Consider the following 27,433-nt stretch of genomic DNA (forward strand, 5'->3'; position numbering starts at 1 on the left):
AAAGTACCTATTCAGAAAAATAGTGAAGATTGTTGACCATGAGATACCAGGCAGAAAAATATGAAAATTGAAGTCCACTTCTATGGCAGTATTATTTCCCAACATCAAAATTTTAAAGAAATAAAAAGTGATGTAATGAATAAGCAGAGGTCAATCTCATATGGAAAATCAAAGTATTATCCTGATGTAGATAATGGTACTAGTGATGATTCTGCAATACAGAGAATTTTTTTTTAAAGGTAAAATAAAAAAGCAAGCATGCAAAATCCTGAAAATTTATTACTGAGTTGTTTTCTAGCGCACAAATATTACTTAGTTTGGCAAATTTAGCAATAAAATTTCAGGAAAGATTTGAGCCCTTGTAGATTAGAGGTTCTTATTTAAGGAGAATAGGAAATTTTTAGGGAGTAGGGCCCTTCCTTTATGGTCTTAATGATGTGAAATACCTTAGCCTGTGTAAGACAGTTGGATCATACAATATTTCCTCATCTCATCTCATCTCATCTCTTTTCAAGGCTGAACAAGGCCTGGTCATTCAGCCTCTCTTCACAGAATGAATGCTCCAGTTCCCTCCCTTTGGTTTCCTCCACTGAGTTTAGGGTAGCACAGGAAAATTACGACCCCCACTTGAATGGGAAAGTGGTGTCGGGGGTTGGAAAACAAAAGCTACAAAAACAAGAGACATCAAGAGGAGGAGAAAAACAGAGCAAAGAGATACCTCTCAAGTGATGTGCAGAAATACATACAGACTGGGAAAGTAGAGCTGGGCCTATCATTGAGACATTGTGTATCAGGGTCCAAGGAGAAGCTGGTGAGGGGTGAAATTTTGTCAGGAATATATTACAATCCACAAAATTACAATAAGAAAGTGGGTTCATGTTGCCCTGATTTTTAAAAGTGTTTTCTTTTATAGTTGTTTTGAAAGTTTTAAAGCTCTCATAAAACTTCTTTAGCCTTCTGGTAATGTTTAAATATTTGAGAGTCAGAGTTACCACACAACTTCATGTATAAATAGAATAGTTTACATAGTTCTCTGTGGGTGGAGAGAAATGATTGATTGATCTTTGGACCAGTGTGGTTGTAGAAGTGGTAATTCCATCCTCCAATCCACAGTCACCTTTGGAGTTCTATAAATACCAGATGTTTGAATAAAACTGTCTCTTTTTCTTTTTTGAACTTACCAAGCTTCTGTGTACTCATTTTGTGTCCAATAGTGACAGGTTCTGTATACTTTGAACAAATTAAGAACATCTCCAGATTGGATACCCTCATTCTCATGCAAAACTTTAATGTCTGACACCTGCTGGAAGGGCAGCACAGTGGGATGCAGCCAACCCAGTTTTCTGGAGTATGTCAGGAAAAGCTTCATGATATACATTTTGATAGATCAAATTAATATATGTTACAGACATAAATGTTTTTACTGGAGTAACATTTGTGACAAATTTGCTTTGTAAAATCTATGGCAAATAAAACTTCTGTGTTCCAAAGGATACTTTGCTTCTAGTAATAAGAAAAAATAAATTCATTGTAGTAATAAAAAATAAAAGAGAAAAATAGTTGAAGTGTCTTCATAAGCATTGGCTAGATCTTGTAAGCGACTGATGTTTTGGTGCGTAACTAGCATTACCAAATCAGAAGTTAATTATGGGATAAGATGCTTTTAAACCCACGATTAAAAGGCACATTTTTTTCTCTTTCATTCTTTTAAAAAACCTGTATTTAAATCTATATTCTAACCATAATAGATAGAATTATTATATCTTGCTTTCTCTTCTTAAGCCATGCGGGTTTGCCTGTTTAAAATATTTTTATGGTACAATAATCATAGGATTCAATTTTTACAGAAGTAGTGATTTAGCTACTTTAGTACTTTAGAAGTTCTTACTGCATACTTATTTCCTGGGCTTCTGCCATTAGGAAAATCCCTCTGTTCTCGGTAGGAATCATATCTGTTGTCACAGTCTCCTAGCCAGGTAATAATTAGCATTGACTCCATGATTCACAGAAGGCTGATCGATCACTTTATTATTTTACACTTATTAAGAAACCCATTGCTTTTATAGACAGTCATGACACAGGTGGACCTAATTGGTCCTCCAGTCCAAACACCATCACCATTGGCCAATTAAGAAACCACCCTTTGGTAAACAAATCTACATAACACATTCCACATTTTCACAGCAACAGGTGCAGCAAGTGAAGACAAGAATTGTTTATCATTCTTTTCTCTGATCTTCTCACAGGACAAAGCCTGGAAAAGTTATGTGTTGGTCTCTGTGACCAGAGAGTTGCTGCCATACATGTCCATCTAACTGAAAGCAGAGAAATACTGTCTGTGATGAGTGGCTTGCTGAAATATAAAAGTGAATCAGGAGAGCATGGAAAAGCTGTCATACAGTGGCATGGATGTTTCTGGACAATTTAGCTTAAGCCCTTTCCATGTCCAGGTTCAGTAGATGGAAATTTCCTTGAAGACTGCTAGTAAGACTTGCTTGTTTCAGCATGCAGGAAGAACCATGAGCTTTACTCAGGAAGAGAATTATGTAACTTCTGTAATGTCAGAGCAGCAAGCTCTGTGGGGATGGAGCCCTGGGTTATGCATTTATGGTGAAGTAGGAGAAATCACTATCTTTAGCAATATAGCCTTCCTCAGAAAGTTTCAGAATACTCTTTGTTTTCTCAGCTGTCTTTGCAAATGATGTGTTACAGCAGTTTGCATGCACACAAACTAAATTTATTTTTATCCTCAATTAGGTCTTTTCTTGCCTGGGCATTGCTACTGCCAAGTTAGAGGAATACTTTTTTTGAATACTTTTTTTGTGGCTGTGGCTGTTTCTTCATCAGCCAACTGCTGCTCAGAACCAACAGAAAATACTTGGGTCCAATCTGCAGTCTAGGTGCTTGAGGTGCTGGGATTTTTTTCTTTTGCTGGGGGAGTGGGTATATTCAGTTAGTCCAGACATGCAAAAGTTCATTTTTCTTCTCAGCAGTGTTGAAAAACATGCATTCAGAACAAGTATTTCAATCTGTAGCCTGAAGAGCTTAAATGAAGAGTGTGGAAGCTGCAGAGAGATTAATTTCTGCCTAGGGAGCTATGTCTTCTTAAGAGTATTAGAGGGCTAACAGAGGCAGGGAGAGAACTGGGGAGGATTCAGGACACCTGAAGTTAAATCCTGCTTTGAATCCTCCCCCAGACTATGTATGTTGAACCCTCCTACTATAAAGCCAACATTTCCATATTCTCATCCCTTCTGTGGGTTGAAATTTTAAAAAGAAGGGTTGGAGTGTGCATTTGGGGCTTTTAATTTATTATAGTGTAATTTTTGAGATGCTCTGCTGAATGAACTTTGAGTTCTCATTAATTTATATTGAATAAAAATCCTAGCAGAATTTCTTACCCTGATTAGTGTCTAAAAGGTACCAAATTAGTTAATCCCATGAGGGTAAATTAACATTTGATGCCACTAATAAGAGCATTGATACTTTTATTAGTGTTCTAACTTTTTTTGCTGGCTTTTTTTCCCCCTCCTTTAGTCTCATGTGATTAAAATGATTTTTGTATACAGTGCTATGTTTTGGCTTCAAGGAGTATAAACTCATTAGGGAATCCTCATTGTTTATTAGTAGTTTACCACAGACTTCAGGCAAATTGCTGCCCTAAAAGTTGAATTCTACTGTAGTATAGTTCTGTCTTGAAATGAACATATTATTTTACAAATTAAAATAAAGAAAATTATTCCTCTGATGTTGTTGCAACTCTGCACATGATATTAATAAATGTTTTGCTATTAGCAAAATAAAAGGCATAATATGAGCTTTTATCACCAAAATGGATGCAGTACAGAGTAATTTTTAAAAATAGAATATATTTTCTTAATGGAGAGAAAGGATAAGGATCTCAGTACTGTTTGAAATAGATGCATTAAAGAAAAATATAATTATCTTTTAACTTTGCTAAAACAGAAAATGCCACATACACCTTGAATCAGCTGTATATTAGATTTCAAAAGTCATCTCTCAATATTTCACAATTCTGTGCTTCTCCTTGTTGAAAGAAAGGCAGAAAAATTAAATACATGTACTAGGACAGATTGAGCAGTAGTGGCAGCTTATATTCACGTATGGCAATGGTGCTATCAGAGCTCGTGTGGTATCTTGAGCAAGGTATGATTTGCAGAAGCACTTGGAAACAGTGTCTAAACAATGAGGCAGATAGGGAAGAGTCCTTTTTCTAAGGATTGAGTCAATATCACATTGACACAAATAAGAGGGTAGTATATCTCCCTCTAATTGTTATTTTTCTAGGCAATTTGCATATGGAAAAGGCTCAAAAAACTATTTCTGACTATTCATAAAACTTCAGTTGCAATGGCTGATATAATTTTTTACTTTCAATAATTTTGTTCCTTTTTATGAAAGTTCATTAGCTTCACTTATAATTTTTTGTGGAAAATTATCAAAATGCACAGTGATTTTACCACTCAAGAAAGAAAGAATATTTCAGACTGCTTTATTAACAGTTTTGATCTTTGAGAAATCACCACCATTTGGGTTGAGACCATCTTCTTATAAATTCCTGTAGAGTGGGAATTCAGGTTTGAAATTTTGAGCAGATGGAAAAGTGTATAGAGGAAAATCAGGTTTAGCCTGGATAGAAAACACTAGGGAAGAATCTTCAGTCTGAATATATTCCTGAATGGATTTTTTCCTGCCAGTCTCAAAAAAAGAACCTTATAAAAACCAAGCAAGCTAAAAACCCCAAACCACACCAACAGCACTACAAAAAACAAACTGGTAGAAATGTAAAAAAATGTAACAAGAGAAAAAAGTGTGCAGTCTTCAGATTCTGTAACAGTCCAGGAGCTGAGCCCAAGTGGGTGTTACAAACATCAGGAGCAGCCAGCAAAGGTTGACTGTTGACAATCATTAAGGGAGCTGGACTTCAGAACTACTTTATTTACTCTCTGGAGCCAGATAGTTTTTTTATTGTTGTTGGGGTTTTGTTTTTGTTTTTGTTTTTTTTTCTGTTTGTTTGTTTTTTGTTGTTTTTTTTTTTTTTTTTTTTTTTGTTTTGTTTTGTTTTGTTTTGTTTTACTTGCTGGGCTAAGACTCCTTAAGGGCCTGAAAGAGCTGGAGGGAGTACACCAGGAGCAGGGCATTTCAAGGGAGATTTTTTTTGTCAGAGACACAGACCAGGAGATTTGCAGTTAAAAAACATAGATAGAAAACAGTGAGTAGAATGAAGTAAACATGGGGCTTCTATTTTTTCACAGAGAGCATTTCACTAGTGTTGTTTGCACACCACAAGAACTGAATATACTGAAGCAGAAACTATGTTATACTAATGGCAGAAACTATATTCCCTATAGGATCTCACACAGCAAGCATCTGTAAGACTGGAGGTTCAGCTTTTATCTTTTATGGCTGAAGACTTATCACAGAACAAGATATGTAAGCCAGAATTACATAATTTAATCATCTTGCATGTGCAATCATTTGAGGGAAAAATATTAATCAAGGTAAGCTAGAACACAATGATATAACTTTCAGTAATTCAGCTTTGGCTACCATCAATTTGTGGGCTCAACTGATGGAAACAGGAGATGACTTAGGTGACTAAAATGCTTAGGCAACTCATTGCTGTTGAAATGCTGTAAATCAGGTGCTGGAATACCTTAATTCCTCTTTCTCTGACATCTCTACTAAGGAAGGATCACAGCAATTGCAAGAAACTGCAGTAATGAGCTTGTATTTTAAAGTGATGTAAATGCTATTCAATCACAGTCAGTAAAACCTTGCTATTTGAGATCTGGCCATAATTTATATCTTGGATAATAATCTACTAATCAGGGCTCAATTGCTCAGCACAGACACTGCAGAGGTAGTATTTGTTCTCCATTAACTAGACACTTGCTAGCTCTTGCCAGAGATATGACCTGATTTGTCAGGAAAACCCCAGTGCTGCAATGCATAAACATACAATAAGAGATTTGTGTCGTGGTACTTGCAAAGGTGATGTGAGGAAAGGGAGATCTCTCTACTCTCTAATTCATCTTTTGTATGCCACTGTGGTTATTTTGTATGCAAGGGATTTGCATGCCAGGGTGCATCAATCCATTGCCTTGCCTCGCCTCAACTTTCTGCCCAAAAAACAAGAAAACACCTCATGGAGAAGAAGCTGCTTGATGTCTTGAATACAGATGATGTGCACAGAATATTTAAATCTTGTCCCAGTTTTGTTTAAGATTCCATTAGGATGCAGTTGTGAATGAGCTTTTCTTTGCATATGTAATTAGAAAGCAGAACAGATGGGAAAGGCATAGTTTAAAGTGATGTGTTCATTAAAATAACCAAAGCTGCAAAGTATTTGTTCCCCAACAGTGAATTCAGGATATGAGACTCCTTAGGTTTCTGACTTTTTTTCCTCCACTTTGAGCATGACAACTGTGAATGACAACAATGAGATCTCTTTTGCATCAATTTTTTTGTTAGATATCACCACTGTTCCTTAGGGCAAATTGACTGTTCATTCCCTCATATGTGATGTGTGCTCAGTTAAGATATACTAGGAAGCAGTGGGTATTAAGAAGCAGACACTACATCAAGGGATTTATTTTAATTGCATTTACTGTAAAATAGATCTATTGAGATTTTAAAAATAATATAGTGATTTTAATGTTCTTTTTAAAAAGATCTATGTGAACTGTATCCTGATAACTACTGTTATCCCTTGGGTTATTTCTACTTTTAACTTTCATGTTTTTAAATGAAAATGAAATAATTTAAAGAAATATAATTAGGGGATTTTTTTACATATACGGACCCTGTCTACTTTTTTACTGGAAGGCAAGTCTTCTAAAATAAGTCTAACATTGTTCAAAAAAATATTTGAAGGGCTAATCCTTACTCTCCTCCATCAAAATAGAATAAAAATAGTTATTTTACATAGTTTAAAAATTAAAACCACACACCCTTTATAGGCTTCTTAGCACCTTTCAGCTGCTAACAAGGAAAGCTAATTTGAGGAATGAATATTGGATCTTTCCTGTTTTACCCCTGAAAAATTAGTTTTATTAGATATATTTTATAGTAAGAGAGTCAGAGTTTACTGTCTCCTAATTCTTTCTACCCATCTAGAAAGAGCATAGAGTTTTAACTCATGGAGAACTAGGTCAAAGGTTGGATGTAATTTGCCAGTTTCTAGTAAATATGGTTTGATTTGGGGTAAATTCTAATAGTGAATTCTAGAGAAGAAGATATCTATTTGTCATTTTTGTTCTCTTTTTCTCTCATGCTGCTATTTTCTCAATATTTTTTATCTTCTAAATATCAACCTTTGCTTCTCTTGAAGCTGAATGTTCATTATTTGCCTATCATTGGTGTTTTGCATGGTCTTGTCTGCAAATGCATCCCTGCTGTTATGTGCTAAAAAGAAGAACTTTTCAAAAATGCAAAAGCAAATCCCTACCCTGAAGATAGGGAATGGATTATAAATCCAAATTTAGCTAGAACAGAAGATGTATACAAGAAATAAACAAATGCATGCTGTTTATGATAAGGAAAGAAATGTTTGTCCATGCCAGTATCAGGAAGAGATTGTATTAATTAGAAGTGAAGCTCTGTAAGAGGAGGAAGTATCTTTTTTGGAGGACTCTATCACGTACATGGTAAACGTGACCCTCCTTCAAAGCAGACTGAAATGCGAAGTCTGTAATCATCCAAGTTTTCTGGATAAGCATAACTTTTCCCAATGTGACTAGACCCACTGTAGTGTTCCAGGACTGAAAAAGACCTTAAAGATCATGTAGTTTCAACACTTTCTACAAGAGCAGAAAGCCTTCCTCAACCTGACCTTGAACATTGCCAGGAATGGGGCATCCACAGCCTCTCTGGGTAACTTGCTGCAGTAAAGAATTTTTTCCTAATGTCTAGCCTAAATCTGCTCTCTCAGTTTGAAGCCATTCCCTCTTTCCTTGTCACTACACACCCTTAGAAAAAAGTCTCTCTCCATCTTCCTTGTAGGCTTCCTTCAGGCACTGGAAGACTACATTTAGTTCATCCAAAGCCTTCTCTTTTCAAGGCTGAACAATCCAAATTTTCTCATCCTGACTAGAGAAGATGTGCTTCAGCCCTTAGAGCCTCTTGTGACTTCCTCTGGACTTATTCCTATAATTCCTCATTCTTCCTTTGTTGGGGGCCTCACAGCTGGAAGCATCTTATTTTCTCTGAGTAATGTCTTTATCTACACTGTATTATAAAATGGACAGAGGAAGACAAGGCAAAAATTTAAACGTCCATTGATGTCCTGCTTAACTACAATAGTAATAAAGAGTGCCGGTAGATTTATGCCATTTAGGAGTTTGGGTCTCTTATATTGTTTTCTAGGGACTGTAGAAAATGGCTGCCTATATTTTCTCTGAAGTGCAGAATGATCTCAGTATTTCAAAGATTTCTTTTTGGTCTTGATTTATCTTTTATGTAGCAGAATGACAAGCAATGTCTTGGAAAATAGCAAGGTGTCAAACGGTATTGATTTCATGCTATGGCAGTGACCTAGAAAGTGCTATTTCTCATTGACAGATTATGTTGTGGTTTTCCCATAAAAATGAGATTATTCAAGCTCTAGGAATGTTTCACGCTATTATTACATAATTATTAAAAAAACCCATATTTTTTTCCTTGCTAAAAGGCTATAGAATTGTTCTATTATTAGATAAAATAATCCACTGAATTGTATCTACCCCAAAACCTACATATTACATCTATAAATTGCTTTCTAATAAAATTTCTGAGTAAGGATCCTCTTTTTTAATTCATGTCATTGAAACTTTTTTTATTACTGATTTGGAAAGAGTAAAATACTAGACTTGCTGCAGTAATGGCATTTTTAATTTTGTGATTTGAAGTAGGGAGTGACAAACAAGTGAGACTAAAACAAGAATGGATTCTTCCTGTGCAAATTAGTGTTTCCAGTTTTCATCATGAATGGAAATGAAAGTCCCAGATTTCAAAAAAATGATTTCTAAATGAAACAGAAGAGATTTTTCAAAATCATCATTGTCCCCTTCTTATAGAGCTGTAAATTCAGTATCCTATGATAGTTCAAATAAAAATATAAAATCTGTGAGCCTACCCCAGCTTTGCTATTTACTGAAAATTCATCATGGGGAATGATGAGAAAATAAAGCTTAACTCATCATGTTGACTGTCTTTGTGTGTCCTAAATGGGAGGTAGCTCACTCCCCAACTTTGAATAGGGAGCTGAAATGTGTAATTAATTAAAAGGAAGAAATTATACATGAAAAAATAGGTCCATGTTGAGTATAAAATTCTCTATACTCCTTGAATTATATTATGCCTGTGTCATTCAGAAATAAACTAAGTTTCTCATGCTTCTTTCTATTCCACAGAATGAACTTGTGGAATAAAATGCAATAAAAAAAGGAAACAAGTTGGAATACTTATAAGTTCATATTATAAGTTCATATTTATATTTAGAATAATAATAAAAATATTAAGCCTCTGAATTTCAAGTACTGTTTGTTAGCAATAATTTTTATTTGTTTTAAAATCATTAACAATTTCCACTTTTACAAGTTCTTGGCATTCTGAATATAGTTTTATGGCTTCCCCATAAGACATGTCATGTTTGTTTCAGTAGCTTGGTCAGGAGCAGATCAAATGATTTCTTTAAAAAATAATGCTGTATGAAATCTTTCATAGCTGCCTTTTACAGGAATGCTCTGGCTGACTGTGCTGATTAAACCTATAGGTTTTTATGCACAGGAAAGATTCTTGGATACTCAAAGATATTTGGGCCACATGCTCAGTGATGACTTTACTGTTGCTAACTTGGAGTTCCCTGTTGATGAAAGTTCATGTACAGTCATTCTTGCTCAAGTTTAAATGAATTGCCCTGTGTGTGGTGTAGAGTGCTATGTGGTACAAACCAGAGTATCTCATTACTCACTTGTTTCATGTCACTGAGTCAAATATTTTGACTGCTGATTGTACAAATATGTTAAATCCCATTAAATTCTGGAACAGCATAAAAAAAAAATAGGAAGCAGATACTGTTTGCAATCAAATTCATTGCACTGTTATTACCTAAAAGCTCCATAAATGCCCATTACCATTTTAAGGAAAGTTAATTGTATTTATATGCATGTGTTTAGTATCTTTAAAACAATTTTTTTGTTCTAATCTCCTCCTAATTTGTAAGTCAATTGATTTCATTATATATTGCGCTATTTCTCATTAAAAGACAGTAGATGAAATAAAGGGAACATTGTAGGAAAAAACATTCATCCAGTACCTATTTTTCTGACATAGTAAAAAGTGAAAATAATAAATGTAATAAAATTCAGGATATAGCCAATAACTATTAAAAATGAGCAGTTTACACCAAAGTGTGAATAATAACTCTGAATAGCAGTTATTCAACAATATTAGTACACCACTCTAGTTCCAGTGTGACATAATGTTACCTGTAATCTACTAACATGCTGTTATTTTGCTCCTTCACTAAAGATAATTCATTATTCTTTCATAATGTATTGGCCATAAAGTTCTGTTTATTTCAAAAATAATGCAATACTATGGAAATTAGGTTTGATTTCTGAATTCCTCACTCCTTCAAAAATGCAAAATATGTAATTAAAAGTAACTCCTCTATTCCCAATCTAGTATAAAACCAAATTCTGAATTCCAATGAAGAAGCAGGGTTTTATTCAGCAAAATATTTAATGATATTAAGAACTGTGAGTGTATGCACATTTATGGGGATGTGAGACTTTTGTATCTACTTAGATTGAATGGAGATACAAATGTACTTAAATTCCTCCAGTTAATTCAGGGTGTTTTCAAGATTTCACAGTGGGGAAATTTGTACTTAATCCAACATTTTCATAACTTATTTATAGCATGTTCTTGAAATACTTTGAAGGAGAAAAAAAGGATCCTTGAACCACTAAAGGTTACATGTATCAGCAACAAAACTAACAAAGTAGTCATCTCCCCCAAATTGCACAGCTTGGTGAATCAAAGTGGAAGAGGACAAATTTAATTGATGTTCACAGGCTGCTTCTGATGGCTGCCCTGCCTGCTCAGGCTGACCACCATTCCTTTGCCATGCTGACCTGCTAAGCAGCACATTCAGCTGTAACGTAGCATGTTTCTCCTTCGTCCTTTTGACTAGTTATTTCTTTACTTGCTTGGAAAAGCCAGAAGGGAAACCTGTAACTGAGATACAGAATAATATTGTTTGCTGCTCTTTGCAACATTAACTAAAAATCTTGTCTCTTGCTTATTAGAAATGGTTATAAGGCAGTCTGTCTTGCAAAACTTGTGTTTGCATCTCGTGGCCTAGATGTGACTGTTGTGTCACATCTCTCTAACTTTTCTTAAGCATGATGTAAAAATACTTTCTAACTCTTCTTACATAAAAAACAACTGAGGAAAGGAATACCAGCAATTCATTTTTACAAAAATTTCAAAGGACTTGTAGGTAATGACTATTTGAAACATAGTTGAAATTTACAATGACTGCTTATCAACTACAGAAGGCCAAAGCCTTGTCTAAGTAATATGAATGTACTAAATAAAAAAGCTATTTCTTGTTATGCTTCAAAGCCTTTACCTTTAAATGTGTTTAACAAAATCTCCTGGTTTAATATAAATCTCCTGCATTATGGTAAAAACTATAATATCTATTCTAACTTTCATAGCATTGTAGTATGTCACACTTTTTCAACAATTGCATTGATGAAGGAAATTTTATTGATTGACTGTTTAACTTTGTCTTTCATAAAAATTTTTAAAATGCTCATATCTGAACCTTATTTTTTTTGGTAGCCACAAAAGGGTTTTTTAAAAAAGATGGCTTTTGCATAGTGCCAGCTTCTTATCTTTTGCATGCCATCAGTCACAGATATGTCAGTTTAATGGGAATATTAGGATAGGGAGAGAAGATATCACCTCTGCTATTAGGACAAATATGTAGAGATAACTCTTCCGTCTCCATGCATAGTAGTTATGAGGAAGCTGCATTCTGTTTTGAATGATCAGTCTGCAAAACTAGATCAAGTTTGAATTTGGGAATGTGTAGGAATATTTTACCTGCAAGTGCTTTTCAGGAAGGGTGTTTTTTGGGGTTTATTTGTTTTAAATAGCATTAACTATTCCCTACAGCTAAAATATCGTGTTTATTTTCCTGGGTAGAGTAAGGAGAAAGCATCTATTGTAAATCCTGAGAATTTTAACAACTTAGTTGTCATTGGTGTAGTGCTACACTTTTAATTACAATGAAAGGCAACCACATGAGGCATCATCCTGTTGATATGATGACATTAAAATATCCAATGACCTGCAAACTTAACACCTCTAGCAACTGAATGAGTTTTAGGGTTGTCTAAGACTGAGGCAATGCTGCCGCCTAATGATGGGAGTATATAAGATGCAGTATAGCAATGTTGCTTGTTTGGCAAGCTGGCAAGGCTTGTGACATCAATTGAAGACTATAAGTGAAATTAAAAGCAATAAAAATTGGCCCATGGACTAGACTACATGATTTGATGGTGTGCCAAGACATTTATTTCTCAAAGCTAAAAGTAAAATAAAACCCCTGTAAATCACATCAAGTCTGCAAACATTTTGTTTTCTGTGTATTAATGTCTGTTATGATATAAAGGGGATGATACTCCACTTTTTCCCTATTTTGATAAATGAGGGTTTTTATTTCATGTATTTCCTAATGCTTACCATTATAATAGCTATATCATTATAATATCTTTCTGAGAAATTTTATTATTCTCTGAAGAATCCTAATACAGTTTTCCCCTAAATATTTTTATTTCAGGATAAGAAATTGCATTAATGTCTCAATACAACATTGATCTATGCATCACTGGCCTTCTTTATTTAGAACAGTTTAATGTAATCTAGTGGCTGAGAAGAATATTAATAGTATTACTGTCGAGTTAATTCATAGACCCATAAAGAGCAATAACACTTGTGTAAGGCATCTGCCAATGTAATCTGTGACAGCTTGTACAACCAGCAGATCAAAACTGAATCTAGCCCTGCAGTACCTGCTCCTTTCTCAATTCTTCTGATAGATCTTTCAGTCTGTGCTTGATAGTGAAACATAAAAAAGCAGAGAACTTGCTCTTATTTCCTCACTTTTTATCTATATTATCTCTTCAACTTGAAATGTTAATGAAAAAGCATAGAAAATAAAAAAAAAATAATGATTTAATGATTACAATAGAATTAATGTAAAATTGGTCAACCCTTGAAAAATCATAATTTGGCAAAAAGTAATAAACTGTAATTAAAGCATTATGAAGGCATTGATTGGTTCACAGGCATCCCATTAAGGCATTATAATGATATTAAAAATATGATTAAGGCAATAGATTTAATGTACTTAAAGCCTGTGCTAACATTTGTTCTGTTTTTTTTTTTTTTTTTTTTTTTTTTTGGTTTTTTTTAATGGGAACGCATATTTCTTTTGTATGTGTTCAAATTTTTTTTTATATTCTATTCCTCTCAGCTGGGCTGACTTTCAGCAATCAGCATCTTCACAATGAGTTCACATCAAAGCAACAGCCTGAGATCTAAATCTCCCTTCTGCTTCTTCACAACAGGTGCAGGAGGCTGGTCTCCATCAGACAGTGATCATTACCAATGGCTGCAAGTGGATTTTGGGAACAGGAAGCAGATCAGTGCTATTGCAACTCAAGGCAGGTACAGCAGCTCTGACTGGGTTACTCAATATCGGATGCTCTATAGCGATACAGGGAGAAACTGGAAACCATACCACCAAGATGGAAACATTTGGGTAAGTAATTGCTATGAAATGGAGGTGTGTGCTGTAATGATGTTTATTGTCAGTGATTTTTTTTTTTTTTTTTTTTTTTTGAGTCCTATGACTTGTACAACCCTTCAATGTTTCTATCAGGACAGAACAGAGCTTTGCTCAAAACACAGTTATTTAGGATGCAGCTGCTGTCAGGAGGGCTATCCCCAGATTAGAAAACCCATTTCATGATGAGAATATTTAGCAGAACATGCAAATTTGTTTTTGGTTGCTAGTATTGCTCAATGGTCCTCTTATGCTTTGTCTCTCCTTTTAACTAATTTCATGGCATGAGATAAAATAGTGGTTTTGAAAAGTCTTTTGTTAAAATTTTGGAAGGTAATTTCTCCTTGTGTGTACGTGTGCTGGAGAGCAATTTTATCATGTATATAGTGTTTTCCATACCGGTGCTACAGGGATGTGTTTGTTTTAGCTGGGATGGCTATGAGAATTTTATTCACAGTAGCTAATTTGGGGATGTGTTTTGGGTTTTGCTGGGAAGAGCATTGCTCATTCAGGGATGTTTTCCTTATTGGTGAGCAGTGCTTGCACAGCCTGAAGGCCTTTTCTACTTCTCACCCTTCTCCAGCAAGTAGGCTGTGGGTGCACAAGGAACTGTGAGAGGGCACAGCCAGGACAGCTGACTCCAGCTGACCACTGGGGTATCCCTTGCCATAAGGAATAATGCTCAATGTGTAATACTGGGGAAAGGAGGAAGAGTAATGACATTTTGTGTTCCAAGTCACTGTTACATGTGATGGAGTCCTGTTTTCCTTGGGATGGCAAGAAGGCTGCCTGCCTGTGGGAAGTGGTGGATGGGTTCCTTTATGACTTTGCTTGAGTGTGGCTTTTGCTTTACCTATGAAACTGGTTGTATCTCAACCCATGAGTTTTCTCATTTTTCCTGTTCTCTCCCTCATCCCACCGTGGGGGAGTGAACAGCTGTGTGTTGCTTAGCTGCTGCCTGAGGTTAAGCCATGACAATGGGTATTTATGCTATAAGAATTTTAGGAAAAAGCATATAATTTGGCGTTGTTTTTTACATTTTTTTCATGGATAAACCACTAATTTCATTCTTGTTGAAAACACTAGCCTTCCATTCTTCTGACAAAAAAATGATAGCTATTACTTAACATGCCTATATTCATAACATTTCTTTCAGATGATATTCTTTCTCAAAAGTATACTTTGAAAACAGAAAAACATTATTCTTTCTGAAACCAAATTAAGCGATTAGCTGTTATGTCAAACTAGACAAGATTTAACACCGTGATATTTTAGATTCACATTTTTGCCAGGTGCTTCTTTTATTAAGGTCTGTTATTAAAAATGAATGTCAAATGTAGAGCATAAGGTGAATGATTTTTATCTGTATAAGAGAAACTCAGCTAATATGTGGAAAGTGTAGAAACAGTCATTTTTTATTACAGTATTGATTTATTGAAAAAATCTCTTCCATGTGCCAGATGGGATTCTGAAACAGGGAAAATTTAAAGCTAGAGAGGTAGACAACCTTGAAGAGAAAAAATACTGGATTTTCTTTAGGTTCCTTAGAACTTGGATATGAATACGATTCATCAGAGTAGGGGATAATTTATGCTTAAGCTTGATGAATATAAAAATTTCTCTTTTAAGAGAATTTCTCTTAATTTCTCTTACTGTAAAATTTCTCTTACTGTAAACACGAAATGCTATAAATATTTTTATATATCTACTCTAAATGTATAAAAGCTTCTCCAACAACTACTGTTGAAATCACCAAGAATGGGAGAGAGCTTTGCAGCTGACTGAGTGAATAAAATATATAAAGCAGAATAGTTAGGCTGAGGAAAAATATGTTCCTAATAACTTTTGGTGACGCCTAGTTTGGTTGATTTAGTTACAACTGTGTCCGTTTGTTTTCAAAGCAGACCAGCTTTCAGAGTGAGGGATTTGTAGCAAGTCTTTATTCTTATACTGTCACTTAATACAAAAATATTGATAGCTCCTTCATGCAAGAGCATTTCCTTTTTCTCTTTATTAGCATTTATGTATACTTGGTGGATTCAGGGGAATGCTACTGGTCTGTTACTGACCATTGACATCACTTGCAAAAGAGTGTGAATAGCAATGCAGATCTGCTGTTTTTATTTGGCATGCTGTCTTTAGATATATGTTAGCAAGCTGATTGCTACAATACTGCTATTGTTCATGTGCTAAAATTTTTATCCAATATTACAAAAGCAGATTGAAAAATAAATGCTACCTTATCCCTGCTTTCTTTTAAAAGTGGGTTATTACCAAAAAAATAAAAAGGCCACAGTTCTTGACTCTAATTCTAGTTTGCCTAAAATAGTATTGCTTTGGTGGTTAAATGACATCTCATCTTTGGTTTTATCCTGAAAACACTGTTTATTAGTTATTAATGAATATTCATGGTAATATGTTCCCAAAACAGGGGAGATGCCTGAGCATGGAGAAATTCTGTGGTCCTGTTGTAGTGGTAGGTTTACAAGGAGACAGACTTCCCTGATGTGAAAACAGAATGGTGCAGATTTTCCATCAAATCTTCCATTTAGTGTCAATTTGCCAAGTGTCTATCATAGACACGTGATACTCATAAAATCAGATTCTTCCTGACTGAAATTACTGTGGAGATCTTAAAAACCTCATGATTCTGATGCCCTTAGAAATCTTTTTAGAAAAAATGTATTGTTTACCTTTACATTTGTATCTTTTCAGAGATTTATCCACAAGAGAAATGCAGTCTCTCTTTAAAAGCCCTCTTCCATCATCCTTATGCCTGAATGTCATTGTTTTCTGACGACAGTAAATTTAAAATTAAATGCAAAAGCAAATTAAAAGTGGAAAAGAGAAGTGCAAAGTTCAACAGTATTTAACACTAAAGTAGTTATGATATCAATTGACTCAGAGGATGACATATGAGAAACAAAGGGAAATAAAGCTAAATAGATGAATTGGAGAGAGAGAAAAGGAGAAATAATTTGCAATACAGATCTAGTCAGGAACAAACCGTTATAATCTGCATAAAAGGCTGAAGTGAACTCTTCTGTATGCCTTAGTCAGGGAGGAAAAGGAGTTCTATAATTACCTCCTAAGTAGGAGAGAAATCAAAAGGCTCGCAGGAAGTCTGTGATGGGGAAAGTGCTTTCAAGGTGAATTTAGAGTAAGCTTCCCAGTTCTGTGAAATAGATTTTGTGACCCCACCCCTCCTGGGCTTTTGGATATTTTCAGTTTTCATGAATTTTAATAAGATGAGTGAATGTGGCCTCTTTCCATAAAATGCCTAGCAACTAGAGAATTTTGATCACCTCTCTTACCTTCACTCTTACAGTCTGAGATTCTAATTTTGATAGGTCATGAGTCTTCCCTTTATATGTCAATCCACTGGGGTGTTTCATGTACACAAAAACAACTCACTTTGTTTAGGTATAGATGCTCATTTTAGTTTCTGTATCAATGATATTTATCTGATGAACACATACCAGACAAATTCCACATATAATGGTGTTTCTATTTGCTAACTCAGATATAGATGATATAAATATCTCACGTTAAGCATAATGCAAATATGCTCTATAGCTACATTACATCTTCTGAAGCATTGAGACACAAATTTTATGCATCAGTGGCAGAAGCTCTGCATGTCTAACATTAAAATCTTTCCTAGAGGAAGTTGGAAGATCCTTGCTAGAATTTGAAGAGATCTTATGAAGTATTGTCTTCTAAAATTTGATTACTCTAATAGAACTTGATATCAGCTCTCAGCCATCTCTTCATTTTATTCTTAGCAATATCAAAGTCACAGAATCAGAGAATAAGCTGCGTTGGAAGGGACCCATGAGGGTCATAGAGTCCAACTCCTTGCCCTGCACAGTACCATCCCCAAGAACCATACCATATACCCCAGAGTATTTTCCAAATGCTTCTTGAACTCTGTGAGGGCTGGTGCTGTGACCTCTTCCCTGGGCAGCCTGTTCCACTACCTGACCATCTTTTTTTAATATCCAACCTAAATCTACCCTGACACAACTTCAGTCTATTCCCTGGGGTCCTGTCACTGTTCACTACAGAACAGAGATCATCATCTGCCTCCCTCTTCCCCTCACAAGAAATCTGTAGGTTGCAATGAGGTCTCCCCTCAGTCTTTTCTGTGCAAAACAGACCAAGCGACTTCAGCCGCTCCTCATTCAGCTTCCCCTCAAGGCCCTTCACCATCTTAGTTGGTCTCCTTTGGACACTGTCTAATACTTTCATCTTTCTTGTATTGTGGCACCCGAAACTGCCCCCACCAGTCAAGATGAGGCAGCCTCAGTGCAGAGCAGAGCAGGACAATCCCCTCCCTTGCCCAGCTGGTGATGCTGTGCCTGATGCCCCCCAGGACAGGCTTGGCCCTCCTGCCTACCAGGGTACTGCTGGCTAATGCTTAGCAGGACCCCCAGGTTCCTTTCTGCAGTGCTGCTTTCCAGCATTTCATTGCCCAGCCTGTCCATGGGTCCCGGGGTGTTCCATCCCAGGTACAAAATCCAGCACTTTCCTCTGATAAACTTCATATGGTTGATGATTTCCCAACCCTCTGATTTGTCCAAGTCTCTCAGCAGGGCCTCTATGCCTTCCTTGGAGTCAACAGCTCCTCTCAGTTTTGCATCATCTGTGAACTTGCTTAGTATCCGTTCTAGTCCTGTGTCCAAGTCATTTATGAAGATGTTGAAGAGCATAGGTCCAAGGATGGAGCCCTGCAGAACCCCACTAGTGCCAGCTCACCAGTCTGATGTCACCCCATTGACTGTAACCCTTTGTGCCCAACCCATAATGTGCTCACCTGTCACATAATGTATTTATCCAGCTGTGGGCTGCACATTTGTCCAGAAGAATACCAAAAAGTATCAAATGTTTTACAAAAATCTGAAAATATTATGGTAATTTTGAGTTAAAAAAAAAAAAAAAAAAAAAAAAGGGAAAGAGAGTGTAGACTCTGCCCATGTCCTCCAAATTATATTCTGTACCTGATTCTTATCTTCAACCTCAGTGGATATCAGTGGAGCTGCAAAGATGTAAATGAAAGCAGGTTTTGTTTATTACAGAAAATTTAGACATTGACAAAGTGGCCGCTGCTACAATTGAAAGCAGTTATGTATTTCTGATATTGTTGTTTTCTTTCAGTTTTAATTAAACTTTGAGTGTATTATGCGTAACATCTGCTTTAGTATTATTTTTGTTGTTGAAAAAATATTGAATGAGTACAGTTTTCACTCTGAATAATGATTTTTGAAATGGAATTTAATTTATATACTTACTTACTAGCTTTAAAACCTTTTTTTAAAGATTTTAATACTTCTGAGTCTCTTCTCTGTTTTAGGTGAAATAGGCAAGAATCCCCTGAGTTAACTGTAACATGAACTTTGCATTTCTCTGGGAAATGATGAATAAACTACTGTTTGAGCACTATGTTCTCTCCATTTACGTGAAGAGAATTTGCATGGTTCCCCTTGGTATTGAAGGAAGTTGCTACAGCAAAGTGGGTTTAGCTTTTACAGGAAAACAAGCTCTCAGCATTTCAGAATATTTTGCTACAGGATTGAGCCAAAAGTCACTGTGAAAGAAGCTCAAGTGAGTTAGATAATTAACTTTTTCAAGCTGTGCGAGACTTCAGATGTTTGGTACTCTTGGGTGCCTTTGGAAATACCAACTATCAGGCAGGCCTAAAGTAACATTTAATGACTAGATAGATATAAGGAAATCATATGCAGCTCTACCTAGCTGAAATTATGTGGGAGCCATCTGCTCAGAGTTTCTGTTCATACTGACATGCATTTTCTGGTGAGATTATTCCAAGAAAAAGTTGCAAGACTTATCACATTCCCCAGTCCCTTTCACCTGCTCTACAAAGCAACATTTTCAGCTAACAAAAGACTTAGTGCATACATGTTAGAGTGCAATGATTTGTGCATAGCAACTACAGTTGAAGAGGAATAAATCCTAGCATCTACCTGCTATGTTAGGGCATGCGAGAATTACTTGCTTTGTGAAATCTGCCATTAATTTTTCCCCCAAGAGGCAACTTTATGTTCATGACCCTCAACTTAATATTAATGAAGGATGATATGAAACAGTTATTGAGTTTGTTATTTAATGCTGTTTTCCTTTTTTTGTGTTTACTTAAGATCTTATCTGGCAACTTACATCATAGAAAGATTTACTAGGTTAATGGACTTATAGGCCTGGAAATTTTGTCATTTTTTAAGTACTTCTATTGAATTACATTATTTTATTAAACCAATTTAGTTTACATGGTGTTATACTTTTTTATACTTATGGGAACATTTAGAAAACATGAAATGTGTTTAGAATGCTCTGTGGCCTGCCATTTGTTGTCTCTGGGCTGCTACTAGAATATCAGATACTATGCAGACCTATTTAAACACAACAAAATGGTTTGGTATATTAATCACTGCAAAGGTTTTGGCTAGTATTTATAAGTCTTTTGGGAAGGTTGTTTTCTATGTAATGACTCCCTGACTTATCCTATCTGGAAGGATTTTGTTTGGTATCTTGCTGTCTCCTTAGCAATGTCTCAAGGTCATATTCACTGGCTTTTAATTCTCTGCATAATTTATTGCTAGAAAAGGCTTTTTTGTTGTTGTTCTGGTTTTTTGTTGTTTGTTTTTTTTTAATATTATTTAAAAGTTTGGTTTTTTTTAAATCATGGTGGGGGTAGCAAGAGGGAAAATTAATTTTTCTTCTGGAATTTCCTGTGTGACTTTTGTTAATTTCATCATGCCTTACCCTGCCTGGATGCTATGCCTGTGAGTACCGGTCTCCCATAACTTTATCTTATAAAGATTGCTCCATTCACTTGCAAAAGCCAATATCACCTTTATGGGTGTATTGAGAGAACAAGGAGTCATAACTCCCACCCAAGTCACTTTGTCTCAGCATTTAGTGGACATTGCTGACCTATATATTGAGGGCCTCTGACTGAAAGGGTATGGACACAGAAAAATATTTCTTTTGCTGTAGTGAACCTAAATTCTCTTATAGAGCTAATGTAATAGTCTCCACTATTATGTCAAATAAATATGATAAAAGTTTTGACAGGACACCTTTAGAAATTCAGGCAGTGAAATGGAATTTTTAGAAACCCTGAAGAAAAGAAAGTTGCAGATAAGCATCAGTGCTATCAGGATGAAGCCTGTTTCCTAATCTACTCTTCTCCATGTGAAATCTGTTGAGAGAAACTGTGAAGATTTTGAAATGCATTTAGAGAAACATTCTTAGGGTTATCTAAAATATCATGGCAAAATATATCTATGCCAAATGCTGTCACAGCCACAGACTGTATTTGTATTAAAATGTCAGAAGATCTGATAGCCTTTTAAATGTTGGGATACTAAGATTAACACCAAACTGGGCTAAACAGTAATGCTAGCTTAAACTACTGACTTTTTAAAAAAATTAGGTACTTATGTGTCTCTAACTATTAATTTATTTTCTGTATGAAGCTATATTCTGCCTAGAATACCTTCAAAATATATTTTTGCTTAGAATCTTTGAAATAATATTTTTTGCAGGAAGACCTTTATTATTTTTAGCAGAAACATGTGGTTGTGAGTTTGCTTATAACTTTAAATAACATATTTAAATGGAAAATAAACTGGCATTAGATTCAATCTAAGGTGCTATTTCTATTATTGAAAGAAAGATTCTATAGTTGTGTTAGGCTATCTCCAGAGGCACAAGCAGAATAACTTTTAATCTATCACAGAGTATGCTAGGTAGAGAGAAGACAAAATTGCTTCTGGTGTGGTGGCAGACAGCATCCCAGCCCTCCCCCGATTCTGAACAAGCCATTAAAAAAACTGGGATAACATATGAGAGGTATGCAGTCTGATAGAACATTTCCATTCTACAGGATTATTTTCTAATCTGTTGTTTTTAGCCTGAGGACTACTTGTCTGTTTATGTTAAACCATCCAATTTTAAACACAGATATCTAAAGGCAGGCACCTAAATCCAGTTTTTAACTCTCACATGGCTTGGTTTTCAAATACCTGAGTGTCATCATCTCATAATGAATACAATGCACAGGTCCCTAAACCAGCCCAAAAGACTACCTGGTGTACTTAATCAGGTCAGCTATGACAATAGTCATCATCACGGCTCCATGGCATCACATCTAGGCTAACATATCTTTGTTGAGTGCATCAATAGTCTCTTAAAAATCCTAGTGTAGTTATCTAGGTCACCCTTAATCCTCTCCAGGAAGTCTGAACACATGCTTAGATGATAGAACCAGAGATGAATTTTCAAAGATTATACATTTTTGCAGGTTCTCTAGAAATACTGTTGAATGTTTAGCTTAAGTCTACTGAATATGACCAAATAAAATGGACTGTAGTGATTTCCTTGTGGCTTGTCAGCCCTGTTTTGTTTGGCTACAGTGTATGAATATATAAAATAATTTATGAGACTCTTATAGAAAGGCAGCATATGACCAAAAGTTTGTTTTAGGACACTTTTATTGTTAACAGATACTGATTTTTAATTTTATATCATGTATTAGATAAAAAGGTCACACTAGGGTAGTGTAGCTAATGTCTCATTTGATAAAAGTATGGCTAGAAATAGGAGTTCACTGATCTCCACAGATGTAAAAAAACCTCCAAACAAGTCATGATAAATATATTTGATTTGCTTTAAGTTAAATTAGAAAATGTAGAGTTACAAAGCATGAGTCTTGCTTTTTACTTGGTCATTATATTTTGCTATGTTGAAAGACTTCTGCAATGTATCTGCCTTATGTAATAGCATAACAAGTTCAGGTTGCTGCACCTGAGTCAGAGCAACCCCTGCCATTAACACGGGCTGGGGGATGAACAGGTGGAGAGCTGCTCTGGGGAGAAGGACCTGGGGGATGCTGGTGGGTCGGAGACTGGACATGACCCAGCAATGTGCACTTGCAGCCCAGGAAGCCAAACATGTCCTGGGCTGCCTCCAAAGCAGCGTGGGCAGCAGGGCCAGGGAGGGGATTCTGCACCTCTGCTGAGATCCCACCTGCAGTGCTGCATCCACCTCTGGGGTCTGCAGCACAGAAAGGACATGGACCTGTTGGAGTGAGTCCAGAGGAGGACACCAAGGTGGTTAAGAGGATGGAATACATCTTTTTTGAGGAAAGGCTAAAATATTTGTGTTTATTTAGTCTGGAAAAGGCAAAGCTTCAGGGTGACCTAATTATAGCATTTCAATACCTGAAAGGAGCCTACAAGAAAGATGGAGAGGGACCTTCTACAGGAGCATGTGGTGACAAAACAAGGGGGAATGACATTAAATGGAAAGAGAGTAGGTTTAGATCAGATACTAGGAAAAAAATTCTTTACTATAAGGATGGTGAGGGACTTGAACAGGTTGCCCAGAGAAGACATACTCCATCCTTGGACCTGCTTAAGGCCAGGTTGGATGGAGTTCTGAGAAACCTGGTCTAGTGAAAGATTTACAGCACGGGAGTTGGAACTAGATGAAATGTAAGGATCCTTCTAACCCAAATCATTCTATGATTCTTTGAATACACTTCTATATGTAGCTGTCAAAAATCTGCTCTGCCTAGAACTTCCTTAGTTTATTCCTAGTTTTTCCACCATGAAGCTCAAGAAGTTGCCCAAAGAGGTTTTGAGGGAGCTGAACCAAGCAACATGCTGAGTTACATACAGCTTTTTGATTATGGATGGTGTCTGAGATTTGCCCAAACAGCTAACTGTCAAAATGAAGAGGCAAATCAACTCTAATATAGTCTGTGTTTGATGCATATGGCTTTTATTGATCTTTTTAATTTACAACTGGCTTCAGTTTCTGTGGTGAGATATATCATAGAATATCCCTAAACATTAGGAAACTTCAGATATTAGTTCTACATTCAAGGCAAACCTCATTGGTAGCACAAATAGTTTACATTTTCCTTTCAATAGTGTATATGAAAAGTTATTTATGTTCTGATCCATTAAACACTCCTGTGCCCAACTTCAAATATTGAAATTAAAGTAATAAAACTAATTTTTTAAAATTGAGTTTACATGGTCAGAGAGCATATTCAAGTGTGTTGGTATAATATTTACAACAAAATAAGCAATGGCCTGACTGAAATTCTTTGTGCAGTACCATGTGACATAATAAAAATCTTAGTTAAATGTTAGGCAGGTGGAAAACAGGAAATGTTCTAAACTTTTCTTTACTTGGCCCTGGCAAAAGTGAAACTGTGCACAAAGCTGTGGTTCTTCAGTCTGGTGCTTATTTGATGCATTTTTAAAGAGGTTTTTTGTTCTTCCTTAATTAATTTCCTTTTTAATTAATTATTAATTAATTAAACTGAAAGGTACCCCTATCAGGAGAACTCTTAGGTTGAGACAACTATGCACTGCAAATACAAAAATCCTCTTACTGTGAGATGGTCACAGACAGCACTTTTCTCTCGAATATGCCCTGTAAATATTTGTGTTTGGTGGAATAGGTGGGTTTGTGCTAGCACAGCCTCTTGCTGTACTGCTTCCGTTGCCTGGGAGGTGTGGTGTGAACAGAGAGTAGCTTGTAAAAGTTGTGTCCCATTTTCCCCTTGGCTCATTAGGTGTTATCTCTCTGCTGAAGATGAAGTTAATTACCTGGGAGCAAGTGAATCAATGAGCATTCACTTCAGTGTGTATTTTTGGGCATTTCTATATGTGGAATTGTACTTTTAGCCGCTGGTTCCCCCTAGAGAACTGGTACTTGCTAACTGGGGAGCCTGGAGACTGAGATTTGCAAAAAAAAAAAAAAAAAAAAAAAAAAAAAAAAAAAAAAAAGGTGAGATAAAGTTTTGTGGGGGGCTGACAATTTAAGGCCAAGTGCCTGACTTCAAAATCACACAGTTGTTCAAATAAGATCACAAAAATAAATTTACTTCACAAATATATATGATTTGAAGCCTCCTTAATGCTAAAAAGTTGACTCCTTCCCTTATGAAAATCACTTTCTGTACTTTTTTCCAGTATTGAAAAATAAAATTTAAAAAAAAAAAAAGAGTAAAAAGAAGAAAGCACTCTAATTTCTTTGGCAGTGTATAAACTGATGATTTTGAGAGGAGAAATTCATTTTATAGGGAAATTTGACAATGCTGCTGCTGATGCACTGTGTGTCTGTGACTGTATAGATAACTTCAGCCTGAGGGTTCCTAATCTGAACCTTTCAGGAGTGGTAAATTGACATCAAAAATATGAAAAAGTTAGACTTGGGCTAAGAATACTCCATTGTGCGATTTATTAAATTTTCTTCTTTCTGTGTATTCTTTACTTTTTAAAAATATTCTCAACCTCCTTAAGATAGAGAATAGCACATTGCTTATTGGCACATATCTTATTCAGAAAGGTGTATAAAGAAGCCCTTGCCTTTCAGGTGGAAGTTAATTCCTGTTGGGTTCAATAGAAAGCATGAATTAAACCAAAAGCAAATAATATTTTCATTAACATTTCTTAACATTTTCCTGAATAGTGTTGCATTTGTATCAGCATACAGACTGTACTCTTTGAAGAATTTGTAAAAATTGGTTTTATATAACAATTGGTTAAAAAATAATTGCTATTTTAGTTGTGATATTATTTCTCACTCCCTTTTATAATGTATGTTCTTATGCACATAGATTATAAATTAATTTTTACTGCAATCTGTTTTAGTAATTCGAATGAAAATAAAAAATAAACTGCATGAGTTTTCTGAATTGCAATACAGCAATGTTAGATGTAACAAATGTGTTCAAGCAAAGAATTGATATGAATTAATAATGCTGTAACTCTAATTTCTTATCGACAAATAGAGGCAAACTTGCTTTAATTTGTTTCCAGTCTTTCAAATGTATCTGTCACATTGCTTTTACATACATAAATTTAACTAAATTGACATCATAGGAACATACAAAATTATAATAGGATTTTTATTTGTGCAATTACAGATAAAACTGGTTCATGCTGATCTTAAAAACCTAATGTGGAACCATTCCTCCCAACTCTACTTGACTTCAGCACAAAATACCACGACAAGGAAATAAGTCTTGATTACTCTAGCTATAAAGTCTTGTCTTAGCTAAGGTTTAAGCCAGTTTGAATGTGCTTGGTGATATCCTTACCAATCATGATCAGCTGAAAATTATAATTTTTGTTTTTCAATACTGGCACAAAAGTCACTGACTATACTGGATGCTGGGTTGTGTTGGATGCTTGTTTTAATTAGCATGTTTTCCAGTGTGCTTAAAGATATGCTTGGTGAGCACTTGTCTGTGGATTCATCCTAATGAGACCACCCACAGGAAGAAATCCTTCCTTTTTGGAGGATTAGATGCACCATCAAAATCTTAGGAAGTGTCAAGATAATTCTTTTGTAAACTGTTTTTTCAGAGTATTGTTCTGACTTTGTTTTGCAAATTCAGAAAACTATAAAGTATAATAGGTTTCTTACTCCCTGGTCCAACCACTGAAAATACTAGAAGAAAGCTTATACAATGAATTACTATTATCCTGAAGTTAGTTTATAATCTAAGCAAGAAAATAAACAAAGTAAATTCTAAGAGGAATTTACTTTACAAAAAAAATAGGAAAGCTTATATTTCTAGAAAGACTAACACAGAGACACTTTTCCAAATCTAGCTAATTGCTTATATAGAACAATTTGCAAAGCAAAATACTTTTAAACTTCAAGACACTGACATTGGATGAAGAGGAAAAACAGTCGGTTCAGCTCATCACTTACTTACTTGACCTTAGTTATTTATTTCTTTTGAAATGTTTAGAAAAATGCAATCAGACTCTGATGTGTGACTTTGTTCCCTATACTTTGTTACAGTATTTCAGTGTTAAGGTAGGAAAAGTTGGTGCCAGCCGAGGATAGATTTAGTCTTTTTTTAACAAAAAACTTTTTCAGTTTTATTATCCATGTAATACATTTACTGGAAACCAAGCACTGTTTTGTACACACGCTTTTCCTATTCCCGTCAGGCCAGCCTCTTTAATTCATGGCAGATTTTACCAAACTGCCAGAGACACAGGAAAAGAAGGTGGAGAGGAAGAAGAGCACTGTTGGACAAACATACTCAAGATGTGCCTCTCAAAAGCATTATTTTCAAAGCAATGAAGTGTTCATATTCTTAAATCAAGTAAGTCTTTAAGTGCTTAAAGATATAAGGCAAAGCTGCTGACATAGCACTGTTGATAAATTTCCTTAGAGAAAATGAGTTCTGGTTGGGAGTAACTGTAACACAGACTTAAGGCTTTTGACACTTAGAAATTATAACTACGAAACTACATATGTTGTTGTTTAGATATAGAAAAGATGGGTCAGATGTTCTTCAGTAGAGGTATGGGACTAGGTTAATATTTAGTTAATGCCAAAACAGTAAAGACAGAGGTCAAATTCTCTCAGTATATTGGGGAAAAAAGGAAATATATCAGCGTTGTATCATGTTAGACACGAAGACCATGAGAATTCTGCAGGTACTACACAGCTAAAACTTTACTATGTGCAGTTTTAAATTAAAAAGTGAAATATGTTTGTTAGCTT

The 27,433-nt window shown here is 35.5% G+C and overlaps 1 protein-coding gene across 2 annotated transcripts in view; it reads left to right on the plus strand.

Annotated features, from left to right (window-relative positions):
• CNTNAP2 (contactin associated protein 2) overlaps nt 1-27,433 on the plus strand; it is a 1,054,227-nt gene that overhangs the window by 334,179 nt on the left and 692,615 nt on the right. For both annotated transcript variants that reach the window (XM_031503926.2, XM_077786381.1), the window contains one exon: nt 13,650-13,843. In XM_031503926.2, the coding sequence (XP_031359786.2) occupies nt 13,650-13,843 (194 nt within the window). The remainder of the gene's footprint in view (nt 1-13,649; nt 13,844-27,433) is intronic.

The sequence above is a fragment of the Lonchura striata genome, chromosome 1 (assembly GCF_046129695.1).
Source record: "Lonchura striata isolate bLonStr1 chromosome 1, bLonStr1.mat, whole genome shotgun sequence".
NCBI classification, from domain to species: domain Eukaryota; kingdom Metazoa; phylum Chordata; class Aves; order Passeriformes; family Estrildidae; genus Lonchura; species Lonchura striata.